Raw genomic sequence first — 15,162 nt, forward strand, 5'->3', positions numbered from 1 at the left:
AGCACAGCCGCGAGCTGCCCAGTGACACAAGCCTACCAGACGAGCTAAATCACTTATACGCTCGCTTCGAGGCAAGCAACACTGAGGCATGCATGAGAGCATCAGCTGTTCCGGATGACTGTGTGATCACGCTCTCCGTAGCCGACGTGAGTAAGACCTTTAAACAGGTCAACATACACGTGGCTGCGGGGCCAGACGGATTACCAGGACGTGTGCTCCGGGCATGTGCTGACAAACTGGCAGGTGTCTTCACTGACATTTTCAACATGTCCCTGATTGAGTCTGTAATACCAACATGTTTCAAGCAGACCACCATAGTCTCTGTGCCCAAGAACACAAAGGCAACCTGCCTAAATGACTACAGACCCGTAGCACTCACGTCCGTAGCCATGAAGTGCTTTGAAAGGTTGGTAATGGCTCACATCAACACCATTATCCCAGAAACCCACTCCAATTTGCATACCGCCCAAACAGATCCACAGATGATGCAATCTCTATTGCACTCCACACTGCCCTTTCCCACCTGGACAAAAGGAACACTTATGTGAGAAATATATTCATTGACTACAGCTCAGCATTCAACACCATAGTACCCTCATAGTTCATCACTAAGCTAAGGATCCTGGGACTAAACACCTCCCTCTGCAACTGGATCCTGGACTTCCTGACGGGCCTCCCCCAGGTGGTGAGGGTAGGTAGCAACACATCTGCCACGCTGATCCTCAACACTGGAGCTCCTCAGGGGTGCGTGCTCAGTTCCCTCCTGTACTCCCTGTTCACCCATGACTGCATGGCCAGGCACGACTCCAACACCATCATTAAGTTTGCCGATGACACAACAGTGGTAGGCCTGATCACCGACAACGACGAGACAGCCTATAGGGAGGAGGTCAGAGATCTGGCCGGGTGGTGCCAGAATAACAACCTATCCCTCAACGTAACCAAGACTAAGGAGATGATTGTGGACTACAGGAAAAGGAGGACCGAGCACGCCCCCATCCTCATCGACGGGGCTGTAGTGGAGTAGGTTGAGAGCTTCAAGTTCCTTGGTGTCCACATCAACAACAAACTAAAATAGTCCAAACACACCAAGACAGGTGTGAAGAGAGCTTAACAAAGCCTATTCCCCTTCAGGAAACTAAAAAGATTTGGCATGGTCCTCAGATCCTCAAAAGGTTCTACAGCTGCAACATCGAGAGCATCCTGACTGGTTGCATCACTTCCTGGTACGGCAACTGCTCGGCTTCCGACCGCAAGGCACTACAGAGGGTAGTGCGTACGGCCCATCACTGGGGCTAAGTTGCCTGCCATCCAGGACCTCTACACCAGGCGGTGTCAGAGGAAGGCCCTAAAAATTGTCAAAGACCCCAGCCACCCCAGTCATAGACTGTTCTCTCTACTACCGCATGGCAAGCGGTACCGGAGTGCCAAGTCTTGGACAAAAAGGCTTCTCAACAGTGTTTACCCCCAAGCCATAAGACTCCTGAACAGGTAATCAAATGGCTACCCGGACTATTTGCATTGTGTGCCCCCCCCCCCCCCCCCCAACCCCCTCTTTTACGCTGATGCAACTCTCTGTTTATCATATATGCATAGCCACTTTAACTATACATTCATGTACATACTACCTCAATTGGGCCGACCAACCAGTGCTCCCGCACATTGGCTAACCGGGCTATCTGCAGTGTGTACCAGATCTTATTTAGGGGCTTCATAGCAAAGGGGGTGAATACCATGCACGCACCACTTTTCCATTTATTAAAAAATATATATATTTTAAACAAGTAATTTTTTTATCTTCACCAATTTTGACTATTTTGTGTATGTCCATTACATGAAATCCAAATAAAAATCAATTTCAATTACAGGTTGTAATGCAAAACAAAATAGGAAAAATGCCAAGGTGGCTGAATATTTTTGCAAGGCACTGTATACATACCTCGGCCTAAACATCAGCGCCACAGGTAACTTCCACGAATCTGTGAACGATCTGAGAGACAAGGCAAGAAGGGCCTGCTGTGCCATCAAAAGGAACATAACATTTGACATACTAATTACTGATTACTTGAATCAGTTATAGAACCAATTGCCTTTTATGCATGCAGAGCAGAATTAGGCCAATACCCGCTAATTATCAAAATCCAGAAAAGAGCTATTAAATTCTACAACCACCTAAAAGGAAGTGATTCCCAAACCTTCCATAACAAAGCCATTAGCTACAGAGAAATGAACCTGGAGAAGAGCCCCCTAAGCAAGCTGGTCCTGGGGCTCTGTTCACAAACACAAACAGAGCCCCAGGACAGCAACACAATTACACCCAACCAAATCATGAGAAAACAAAAAGATAATTACTTGACAAATTGGATAGAATTTACAAAAAAACGGAGCAAACTAGAATACTATTTGGCCCTAAACAGAGAGTACACAGTAGCAGAATACCTGACCACTGTGACTGACCCAAAATTAAGGAAATCTTTGATTATGTACAGACTCAGTGAGCATAGCCTTGCTATTGAGAAAGGCAGCCGAAGGCAGACCTGGCTCTCAAGAGAAGACAGGCTATGTGCATACTGCCCACAAAATGAGGTGGAAACTGAGCTGCACTTCTTAACCTCCTGCCAAATGTACGACCATATTAGAGACACATATTTCCCTCAGATTACACAGACCCACAAAGAATTCGAAAACAATCAAATTTTTTATAAACTTCCATATATATTGGTTAAAAAAACACAGTGTGCGATTGCAACAACACGATTTGTGACCTGTTGCCACAAGAAAAGGGCAACCAGTGAAGAACAAACACCATTGTAAATACAACCTATATTTATTTGTATTTATTTTCCCTTTTGTAGTTTAACTATTTGCACATCATTACAACACTGTATATAGACATAATATGACATTTGAAATGTCTTTATTCTTTTGGAACGTTTGTGAGTGTGATGTTTACCGTTCAGTTGTTATTGTTTATTTTACTTTTGTTCATTATCTATTTCACTTGCTTCAGCAATGTAAACATATGTTTCCCATGCCAATAAAGTCCCTTAAATTTAAATTGAATAGAGAGAGAGAGAGCGAGAGAGAGAAAACCTTTAAATTGAGCTCCTGATTGTTTGACTGAAACTGAAATAGATTTGAGTCTAATCAAGGATATCTAGATAAGTGCTTAATGTAGAGGGCTCCTTTCTCCTTATCTTTCTTGTGTAACTGTTAAGACTAAATAAACCTGCCATTTGAGGTATTCATTGGCAAGCCTCTTGGACATGCCACCCAGCAGACGATAGCACCCAGCTTAATTCTCTTGAGGATGTTAACCTTATTTTGTACTCTTAAACTGTTGGACTCCTTTTCCCAGGGTTTTGTTTTGAATGCAGCAAATGTCATTATCTTGGATCGCACAGTACACACACATAAATGCATGTAATTTCAGAATATGGTTACTTGTACCACCTCCAAAGCTTTTATAGTTTTACATTGCATTAACAAAAACATTTACAATCAATACCCGACCCTACATGCTTTAATTGTAAATGCTGTTTTAGTCAATGTAACATTTCTCATGACATTATAACATTGTTCCCTAACTGACCGCATGCCATCTGCTCTGGCACAGGGGTTGCCATGAGGAAATCCTTAGCAACATAAAGAATAAATAAGGAAAAGTCCTCAAATCTCAGTCTCAACGTTTTCCTGTTTTTCTGTGCCCTGGCATGAACTAGACAAGGAATCAAGTGAATAGGTCTGTCATATGTGTCTTTAAATTCATCTTAACTGCAACAATAGAGGAGGAATATACAGATGTGTTCAAAGGAAAGAAAACTACTAGGAGGAATATCATTTAGATAAAACAATTATTTTATTTCAAAATGTAATACATGTACAACACAAATATCACACAAATATACACATCTATAATTTCTCTATCTATAAATGCACTGCATTTGTTAAAGGCTTCACATTGGACATTGGTTTGTTCCCTGCCTCTCACGGCATTCTCTCAAGTATAAATAGTCTCTTGTTATATAATGTTCTCCAGCATGATGAGAATGGTTCTGTTATGGCCTGCTTTTAGTGTTCCCTGAGTTTGTGGATGAGGAGTTCTGGTTCTGGTTCTTGCTGTTGTGTTTCACGGTCTTCTATCTGCGGTTCACCCTCAGAGAATCAACGCCTCGCATCTTCAGACAGTCTTTGCCATCCTTTATCTGGAAAAAATAAAGCACATTTTTGGGGACAATTAATAAGTGAACAATTTCCAAATGGCACTGCATATCACCACAACCAACAACAAAACATAAACAACAGTATACAGTATATGATAATAATGATGACGATGGTGACAATGATAATAATGATGACGAGGATGACAATGATAATAATGATGACGAGGATGACAATGATAATAATGATGGCGATGCTGATATAGTATTAGCGCCACTTATTTAAGGTTACTTAAAGTGTATTACATAAATGTAATGTAATACTATTCTGTTATAAATGTGTATTGAATATTGCATTAGGCATAAATTCAAATCAATTAAAAAACTTGTGCAAACAATGTATGTTTTCTTTTTACAAAATAATAGGCTATCCTATATATTTTAAATATTTTGTTCTTCAAAATGCTAATACATTAAACATTGGCAGTGGAAGAAAGAGACGTCATCTTGAGGGCACACCGATGAACAAATTCAATATCCTTGAATTAATTAAAACACATTGTAAAAGAAAAGTTAAAGAAATAAGTAAAAGAAACGTAAAATGAATTGTAAAAGAAACTATACTTTGTATATTATTATTCATCACATTTATCAAATTTAGGGGTCACGTTGTCCCCTCAGTATGGGCATAATGACGCCTCGTGCGAAGATGCGGAAAATATTGTTTTACGCACGAAGATTTCGATACAGAATAGAACAAATAATAATTTCCTTCCTTTGACTTGGAAATGTCAATCAGTGTAAAATGTAAGTCTTCCAAAAACAAATAATTCCAACGTAAGACCATATTACTTCCCAACAACGTGATAGGCAGGGCCTGTCTTTAATTGGATTGCTATTTGCCTGACGTTCAGCCATGTTTTCAAGCTATTGTTTTCCTCACTGATCTAAACCTTTTCCACTTGAATTGTGGACAATAATATTTAATAAAACGCATTTAATTACCCCTTTTCTTTGGTTGCTCAAACAGAAGGTACAGATGGTGCGAGGCTGCTTTCCTCCGCTCTCTCCTTGCGCGTAAACCGCGCCAAGACAAGGTTGTCCATCTCCATTCCCGTCACGGAGCAGCAGGGTGTTGGCGAGGTGGGAGATGTAGCTTGATGCTAGGCGAAGCGTCTCAATCTTGGAGAGCTTTCTGTCCACTGGCTCAGTGGGTATTAGAGTCCGAAGTGCAGTAAATGCAGTGTTGACACTTTGGGTTCGGTCGCGCTCCCTGGCATTGGCTGCGTTCCGCTGTTTCACAATGACAACACTGCTGCCTCCCGACTTTAGAGAAATCCTCCGCCGTTTGTCCGCGGATGCGCAGCATCCATAGCTCTGATCCGAGCTGCCGTCGCTCTCGCTGCGGTTCTCCTCGTCCTCGGACATCATACTCAGGTCCGGGTAGCTAATCAGATGAGTGGCAATTGGCCGCAGCATGGCAAAGGTCATCATCGAAATGTTTTTGGTCTGGGTCTCTAAAACGATGGCCCAAGAAAAAATAAGAGCAAACAAATTCCTAAACGAATGAATCTTCTATGCATGCATCTTGGTGACCTAATGTAGACTGGGCCTATGTCTAAAATAGGCCTAATGGTATTTCCAAAAACAATTTGAAATGTCTAGTTTTCCTCAGCCACGTGTTTTTTCAAAGTCTTGAGCATCTCATAGTCAGTGTACCGGCCCACATAGCTCTTATAGTTGGATGGGAGGAGTTGTTCAAGGCATGGAATGTTCAGCCTCCAATCGAGATGTTGACCCTATAACCAGCCTATTGCAGACTACTACAGTAAATACGATCTATTTTTCATCATCTATTTTTCAATTGCCTGTATTGTCTATTTAATTGGATTTAATTGGATTTTAATAGGCCTGTAATGATAATAATACGATTTATTATTGTCTATAATAAGTCGCCTGGCAATGAATATTTTAATAGAATAAGGCTGTTATAGTCATGCATGTTAAATTAATTATTATTATGCATATCACAGTTTAAAAGTTACATTTCTAAAACTTTTGGTAACACTTTACATTACATTAAGGTAGAATTTAAAGGTGGCTGTAACGGTTTATTTGTTGTTGACAGTAAAAAAAACTATATGTATTTGATAGATCAGTAATGAACCCTTATAGGCCTAATTAATTGTTTAAAATAAGGACAATAAAGATGGCGCTGACTGAGAAGGTCGACATCTTATGAGTTCCAACCCAACCTTGCCATGTAGTGACTTTTATCTTGTTTATCTTTACTTTTTTTGTACAGAAAATTCACATGATTATCACATATGACCGCCAAGCACTTCTGGACATCAGATCGCCAGTTTAACCTCAATTTCGAATTCAAATACGACTCCAACTCAGCTGTTCCACTGTTCATACTGGATCCCATTATTTTGATCCATGGGCTACCAAAGCGGTTTAGGTGTAGACACGGGAGATGAGGTGGAGTCCTAGTGAAATTTAGACAAAGAGAAAACTGAACGGCGCTCCTCTCCGTTCTATTGGCAAATGTTCAGTCACTCGAGAATAAGATGGATGAGCTTTGTTCGAGTCTCCTATCAGAGAGACTTGAAAAGCAGCAATATTATATGTCTTACTGAAACGTGGCTGGATGATGACGCTATGCACGTAGTACTCAGTGGATTCTCCATGCAGCGGCAGGATCAGACGCCGGCTTCGGGGTAGTCAAAAAGAGGTGGAGTGTGTTTTTTCATAAATAACAACTGGTGTTCTGCTTCAAGTGTGAAGGAAATCTTGAGCTTTTGATCACCTGATGTAGAATACCTCATGGTAAGCTGCAGACCGTTTTATCTACCAAGAGAGTTCGCATTCGTAATTATCACGTCTGTCTACATCCCTCCACAAGTCAACACCACTCTGACACTCAACAAACTGTATGGGGCCATAAAAAAAACAAGAAATCGTTCATCGAGAGGCAGCGTTTCTGGTGGGTTAAGACTAACACGGGAAGACTTAAAACCGTCCTACCTCACTTTTACCAACACGTCTCCTGCGCCACTAGGACCTCTAAAACTTTAGACCACTTTACTTCTACCCACATAAACGCAAACAAGGCCCTCCCTCATCCTCCCTTTGGCAAATCTGACCTTGACTCCATTCTTCTGCTTCCTGTTTACAAACAAAAGTTCAAACATTAAGTACCTGTGATGTGCTCAATACAGAAGTGGTCGGAAGAAGCAGAAGCAAGGCTACAAGACTGCTTTGCTAGTTCAGACTGTGATATGTTCTGGGATTCATCCGATAGCATTGAAGAGTTTACCATAACAGTCACAGGCTTCATCAATACGTGCATAGACAATGTTGTCCCCACAGTGACTATAAGAGCGTATCCAAATCAAAAACCATGGATTACAGGCAATATCCGCACTGGGCTAAAGGCTAGAGTTACCGCTTACAATGAACGAGAGACAGACATGGATACATACAAGAAAGCCCGCTACGACCTCTGACGAGACATCAAACATGCAAAAGGACAATATAGGAGGAAGGCTGAATCCTATTACACCGGCTCCGACGCTCATCGTATGTGGCAGGGCTTGCAGACGATAACGGATTACAAAGTGAAAACCAGCCATGAGTTGTCCAGCGATGCAGAACTCCCAAACGAGCTAAATGCCTTTTATGCTCTCTTCGGGGAATATAACACTGTGCCTTGCATGAAAGCCCATGTTTTTATGGATGACTGTGTGATCTCGCTCTCCCTGGCCGATGTGAGCAAAACATTTAAACAGGTTAACAATCACAAGGCCGCCGGGTCAGACGGAATAGCACGTATGACAGGCACGTTCTCAAAGCATGCGCAGACCAGCTGGCAGGTGTCTTCACAGACATTATCAATCTGTCCTTGTCCCAGTCTGTAATCCCAACATGTTTCAACCTGACCACCATTGTCCATGTTCCCAAGACCGCCAAGGTAACCTGCTTAAATTACTATCGCCCTGTAGCACTTGCATCTAAAATACTATGAAATGGGCATAGAAAGGCTGGTCATAACACACATAAACACCATCATCCCAGACACCCTAGAACCACTCCAATTTGCAGACCGCACCAACAGATCCACAGATGACGCAATCTCAGTTGCACCTCACACTGCCCTCTCTCAACTGGATAAGAGGGGTAATAAATGTGTAAAAATGCTCATAGACAATAGCTCAGCGTTCAATACCACAGTCCCCTCCAAGCTCATCACCAAGCTAGGGACCCTGGGACTGAAACCCTCCCTCTGCAACTGGACCGTGGACTTCCTAACAGGCCGGTCCAAGGTGGCGAGGGTAGGCAACAACACCTCCACCATGCTGACCCTCAATAAGGGGGCCCCTCAGGGGTGTGTGCTTAGTCCCCTCCTGTCCTCCCTGTTCACCCATGACTGTGTGGCCACGCACGACTCCAACACCATCATCAAGTTTGCTGACGACATGACGGTGGTATGCCTGATCACCGACGGCGATGGGTCAGTCTACAGGGAGGAGATCAGAGACTTAGCAATGTGTTGCCAGGACAACAAACTCTCCCTCGACTTCAGTAAGACTACAGAGTAGATGATGGATTATAGAAGAAAGAGGGGAGAGCATGTCCCCATCCACATTGACGGGGCTGTTGTGGAGTGGGTCGAGAGTTTCAAGTTCCTTGGCATGCACATCACTAAAGACTTAACATGGTCCACACACACCCGAACAGTCATGAAGAGGGCACGGCAGGACCTTTTCCCCCTCAAGAGGCTGAAAATATTTGGTTTGGGCCCTCGGATCCTCAAAAAGTTCTACAGTTTTGGATGGTGTATCAATACAGCCAGTCACTACAAAGATACAGGCATCCTTCCTAAGTCAGTTGCCGGAGAGAAAGGAAACCACTCAGGGATTTCACCATGAGGCCAATGGTGACTTTTAAACACTTAAAGTTGAATGGCTGTGCTAGAAGAAAACTGAGGATGGATCAACAACATTGTAGTTACTCCACAATACTAACCTAAATGCCAGAGTGAAAAGAAGGAAAACTGTATAGAATATAAAAATATTCCAAAACATGCTTCCTGTTTGCAATAAGACACTAAAGTAAAACTGCAAAAAATGTATAAAAGAAATTAACTTCATGTCCTGAATACAAGGTGTTATGTTTGGGGAAAATCTAACACAACACAACACTGAGTACCACTCTTCATATTTTCAAGCATGGTGGCGGCTGCATTATGTTATGGGTATGCAGCTAAGCACAGCTAAGCATAAGAAAGATCCTAGAGGAAAATCTGGTTCAGTCTGCTTTCCAACAGATACTGGGAGATAAATTATCCTTCAGCAGGACAACCTAAAACACAAGGACAAATATACACTGGAGTTGGTTTCCAAGCGAATATTGAATGTTCCTGAGTGGCCTAGTTACAGTTTTGACTTAAATCGGCTTGAAAATCTATGGCAATACTTAAAAATAGCTGTCTAGCAATGATCAACAACCAAATTGACAGAGCTTGAAGAATTAAAAAAAGAATAAGTTACAAATATTGTAGACTCCTGGTGTGCAAAGCTCTTAGAGACTTACCCAGAAAGACTCACAGCTGTACTCGATGCCAAAGGTGATTCTAACATTCAGGGTTGTGAATACTTATGTAAATGAGACATTTCGGTATTTTATTTTGAATACATTTGCTAACATTTCTAAAAACATGATTTCACTTTGTCATTATAGGGTATTGTGTGTAGATGGTTAAGAGAAAAACAATACATTTAATCTATTTTGAATTCAGGCTGTAACACAACAAAGCAGAATAGCCAAGGGGTAATACTTTCTGAAGGCACTGTAGCTCCATTCTTGTGTATTTTATTCCTCTTGTGTTACTATTTTATTTTAATTTGTATTATTATTTTTAAACTGCCTGGCTGGGAAAGGCTCGTGAGCAAGCATTTCACGGTAATGTCTACACCAGTTGTATTCAGCGCATGTGACAAATTAAATTTGATTTATTGTGTGACCTTTCACTTTGGTGCTTCCCAAAATGTGCAGCACTAAACCCATTATTTAGCTATCATCAAAACGATAATCACACAATTTAATCTAGGCTATTTATATTTATTTTTTCCATCGATTATTTTGAGCTGAGATAGTTTAGAGAGGCTTACACATTTTTGAAGAGAGAAGAGAGAGGGAACGTGGTCCTGCGTGACTGGCATGTTTGTCTGAAGTTTATGGTCCTGTCATCCGCTGAGGTTTGTTTTCTCACTGTCACAAACAGCTCCTGTAGGGCCAGTGGAAGGAGCTGTAGCCAGTGAGGTGGAGAGGTCTGTCTTATGTCGAAGAGAATGCCTGCCCAAACGCTTCAAATTTGAGCCTCAAAATGTGCTAACATTGCTGACACAATATAAATAATCTGTCATGAACGAACAATTAATTTAAAAAAAATTGTAAACAGTTACTTAAAAATGATATATAAAAATAGGTATAGTCTGTATCAAGGACAAAATTCTATTCTTTCTTGATAAACGTTTTTTTTTTTTTAAGTGATTTCTTTCCTAAACCCCATCTCCCTCAGTAGCTAACCTACCCTCACCCCATGCTGAGAGGGTTTTCTTGGGCGGTGGGAGAAAGTGAAGTGTTGAGTAAATAAACGTTGAGCAGATGTCCGACTGACCGACCAGGGGTGAACCAGGGACACCCGTCCACTTTCTGGGGCCAGCTTTGACAAAACAAAGTGAGGACTGAGGCAAATGGGTGCTAGCCTAGAAACGCTGACTTTAAAACAGCCACCAGTCACTAGGGCAGCTTTCACAAACATGTCCCCACCACCACCTCCTGCCTGCCAACCAACACATCAAACCACTGCTATGTGCCTCAGCTGCATCAACAATGCTAACCCACCAGACATCCAAGCCCACTATAAAGAAGCACTGACTGAGACCATTTTAAGCGTTATTATAAGAACAGGGCATGACAAGTACAATGACCCGAAATACATTCTTACTTTACTATGGCCTCATCACGCCAAGTGGCACAGAATGCCTCTACAAAGTCCCTCCATTGACCCAAAATAAGTTTGTAATTTTTTTTATAATATGCTGTATACCATTCTGTAAATACACTCTTCTTCCTAAAGAGAATTGCAGCAGGGAATTGTACAGGGAGCACTAATTAATAGAGTAATTTATTATCCATGGAAATAATCTGGGGTAATAGACAAAAATAGTGAGGTGTTTGAAATATGCCTTAATTGTCAGCATGTGGGTTGGTTAAGAGATGCTTATGAACAACACACATTTTTCACAGGATTTCTCAAGGCTCTTAATGTCCATCCGGAGGAAGTGTTCCCATTTATCCATGGTGGTGAGGTGACAGCTCATTGGTTTCACCACCTGCAGAGGCCCCTGTTATTCAGCCGGGGAATAACATGGGAACTGAGAAGCAGCGTAGAGTCAGAGAGGAGGTAACCTCAAACTGTCAAAAATATATATTTCAGAGAGCATCCCTCACTAAGTCTCACTGAACCCTATAAAAAGGGTCAGGCGTAGGAACCAACTAAAGATGGACAAAAAGCCCATTCATGTGTAGTGTAGGATCTCAACATTGTTGTTGTTTTTGGAGATAAAGCAATACTATGGAGTGGGCATAGAAATTTAAGTATTGACTACAGAAAAGACCAACTACTTACTATATGTTTTAAGATAGAGATGTGACTTATCTTAAACTGTAAATACCCTACAACCACAGTTCAAAATCAGTTGACATTTGTAGTTTAAAATCAGTCTAATGTTTTAGCCAAGGCAGAATTATACATGAGTTTGCAATGCGGTCAAGAAGGCATTGGAAACACTGGTCTGGCATGAATTACACGCCTGTGGTGGCCAGCAGTCGGAAGGAATTCCTGATAGGGAGCCCTGGAGAGGCATAACCCCTCAGCCGAACAAACAGGGCTACGTCCAAATGGCACCCTATTCCCTATATAGTGCACTCATTTTGACCACAGCCCTATGTGCCCTGGTCAAAAGGAGTGCACTATAGGCCTATAGGAAATAGGGTTCCATTTAGGACACAGCTCAGGCCTCAAAAGGACTTGGACGTAATCCCTCCCTAAGTGGAACAAATGGGTGAGCTGGTTTACCGTCCGGAGGTCACTGCTCACCTGTTTTATTGAGACTCACTCTGCAAGGCAATAAGGATCAAGAAGAGCAATTAAAGACTCCTGTTTGGAGTTGGGTACAGGGAGGAAAGGAGAAATTACACGGTTCTTAGAGGAACTTTTTTTATTTCACAACTGGAATGGATCATGTTGCAGACCCACCAGTGATCAAGAAGTTAACATAGAACACACTGCATTACTAGAGGTTACTAATTCAAAATGTATGGTTGGACATTTAGAAGCAACAGCAGAAACAGCAAGAATGGAACCACTCTGTCTCTAAATAAACACTTCCTTCAACTTTCCAACCTGATCCCCATATCGTATAAAACCTCAAAGATAAAGCATCTAGCACCCATGCAATGAACCCCCTAAAGTAACAGGTGCAATCTCTAAAGGCCATGGACGCTAAGAAAAAAAATTCTGAACAAGGGTTTTGCGTGTCAAGAACCCTGTGAGGATATGGTTACTTCCAGACAGTGAGGGAGCAACAGGAAATCGTCTCACACGCGACGATTCTTTGGAGAAATTTACAGTCCTTTAGGTCTATTCAGCAAAAGCTGCCGCCAGTCTCCCTTCACTTCCTCCACGGCTGCAGAGGGAGGCGAAGAGGCAGGTCTGAGCTTGCAAAGACTAGAGATATGGATGGATGGAGACCCTTATCTTGGTGTAGTGATCTGCAATGGACTGATCTTTAATCACCCTCTCCTTTTCTGTTTGGCTACCTTTATATCAAAGGCTTTACATGAGAACCTACTGTATAGACGAGAGCCATAATAATCAGAGCCTTTTGTCTGTGACCCTGAGTGATCTAATGACACAACTTATCAAGCAAGGGCACATTCAAAGCAAGGTCTTTCTTTGTGACCACATTTACAAATACCTGTGAACTTACAGTTGAAGTCAGAAGTTTACATACACTTAGGTTGGAGTCATTAAAACTCGTTTTTCAACCACTCCACAAATGTCTTGTTAATAAACTATAGTTTTGGCAAGTCGGTTAGGACTTGTGCATGACATAAGAAATGTTTCCAACAATTGTTTACAGACAGATTATTTAACTTATAATTCCCTGTATCACAATTCCAGTGGGTCAGAAGTTTACATACACTAAGTTGACTGTGCCTTTAAACAGCATGGACAATTCCAAAAAATGATGTCATGGCATTAGAAGCTTCTGATAGGCTAATTGACATCATTTGAGTCAATTGGAGGTGTACCTGTGGATGTATTTCAAAGCCTACCTTCAAACTCAGTGCCTCTTTGCTTGACATCATGAGAAAATCAAAAGAAATCAGACAAGACCTCAGAAAAAAAATGGTAAACCTTTACAAGTCTGGTTCATACTTGTGAGCAATTTCCAAACGTCTGAAGGTACCATGTTCATCTGTACAAACAATAGCGCACAAGTATAAACACCATGGGACCATGCAGCCATCATACCACTCAGGAAGGAGACGCGTTCTGTCTCCTAGAGATGAACGTACTTTGGTGGGAAAAGTGCAAATCAATCCCAGAACAACAGCAAAGGACCATGTGAAGATGCTGGAGGAAACAGGTACAAAAATATCTATCCACAGTAAAACGAGTCCTATATCGACATAACCTGAAAGGCCGCTCAGCAAGGAAGAAGCCACTGCTCCAAAACCGCCATAAAAAAGCCAGACTACGGTTTGCAACTGCACATAGGGACAAAGATCGTACTTTTTGGAGAAATGTTCTCTGGTCTGATGAAACAAAAATAGAACTGTTTGGCCATAATGACCATCATTATGTTTGGAGGAAAAAGGGCGACGCTCGCAAGCCGAAGAACACCATCCCAACCGTGAAGCACGGGGGTGGCAGCATCATGTTGTGGGGGTGCTTTGCTGCAGGAGGGACTGGTGCACTTCACAAAATAGATGGCATCATGAGGAAGTAAAATTAGGTGGATATATTGAAGCAACATCTCAAGACATCAGTCAGGAAGTTAAAGCTTGGTCGCAAATGGGTCTTCCAAATGGACATTGACCCCAAGCATACTTCCAAAGTTGTGGCAAAATGGCTTAAGGACAACAAAGTCAAGGTATTGGAGTGGCCATCACAAAGCCCTGACCTCAATCCTATTGAAAATTTGTGGGCAGAACTGAAAAAGCGTGTGCGAGCAAGGAGGCCTACAAAACTGACTCAGTTACACCAGCTCTGTCAGGAGGAATGGGACAAAATTCATCCAACTTATTGTGGGAAGCTTGTGGAAGGCTACCCAAAACGTTTGACCCAAGTTAAACAATTTAAAGGCAATGCTACCAAATACTAATTGAGTGTATGTAAACTTCTGACCCACTGGGAATGTGATGAAAGAAATAAAAGCTGAAATAAATAATTCTCTCTACTATTATTCTGACATTTCACATTCTTAAAATAAAGTGGTGATCCTAACTGGCCAAAGACAGGTCATTTTTACTGGGATTAAATGTCAGGAATTGTGAAAAACTGAGTTTAAATGTATTTGGCTAAGGTAAACTTCCGACTTCAACTGTACATAAACCTGCATACCAAAGCGATGCACTTCTTTGTCCTTGAAGAGACTATACTGAACTTTTGCCTCTGGAGATATACAGAACTATTGCCCCTAAATGGACATAAATAACATCCAGAAATGACCCCATTAGACAGAAATATGTCAAGACATATTTAGAAATCAAAGAGCAAAAGGAAAATGGGGCCTTGTTGTGAAGGTTTCCTTCCTTATGAATTCACCTTCGGCCACGCATCCCCTGAGAAAGCTAAAAAAAAACACATCATCCCTCGCCCACTATGGCAAACACAACCTAGAGGAGGTTACGAGGTTAACAA

The 15,162-nt window shown here is 41.8% G+C and overlaps 1 protein-coding gene across 1 annotated transcript; it reads right to left on the reverse strand.

Annotated features, from left to right (window-relative positions):
• Positions 1-3,835: 3,835 nt before the first annotated feature.
• Positions 3,836-5,823, reverse strand: tcf15 (transcription factor 15). Its single transcript, XM_071347821.1, has 2 exons — positions 5,166-5,823; positions 3,836-4,205 (listed from the first exon to the last, which is right to left on the reverse strand). Exons 1-2 carry the CDS (start codon positions 5,652-5,654, stop codon positions 4,140-4,142), a joined length of 555 nt encoding a protein of 184 aa, XP_071203922.1. The 5' UTR covers positions 5,655-5,823; the 3' UTR covers positions 3,836-4,139.
• Between the last annotated feature and the right edge of the window lie 9,339 nt (positions 5,824-15,162).

The sequence above is a fragment of the Salvelinus alpinus genome, chromosome 17 (genome assembly GCF_045679555.1).
Source record: "Salvelinus alpinus chromosome 17, SLU_Salpinus.1, whole genome shotgun sequence".
NCBI classification, from domain to species: domain Eukaryota; kingdom Metazoa; phylum Chordata; class Actinopteri; order Salmoniformes; family Salmonidae; genus Salvelinus; species Salvelinus alpinus.

Bases quoted from the DNA above. Each gene is read 5' to 3' on its own strand.
- tcf15 (XM_071347821.1), bottom strand. From the start codon at position 5,654: ATGATGACCTTTGCCATGCTGCGGCCAATTGCCACTCATCTGATTAGC. The intron at 4,206-5,165 runs GTAATTAAATGC...TATTTTTTCCAG, and splicing joins TGAGCAACCAAAGAAAAGGG to ATAAAGGATGGCAAAGACTG.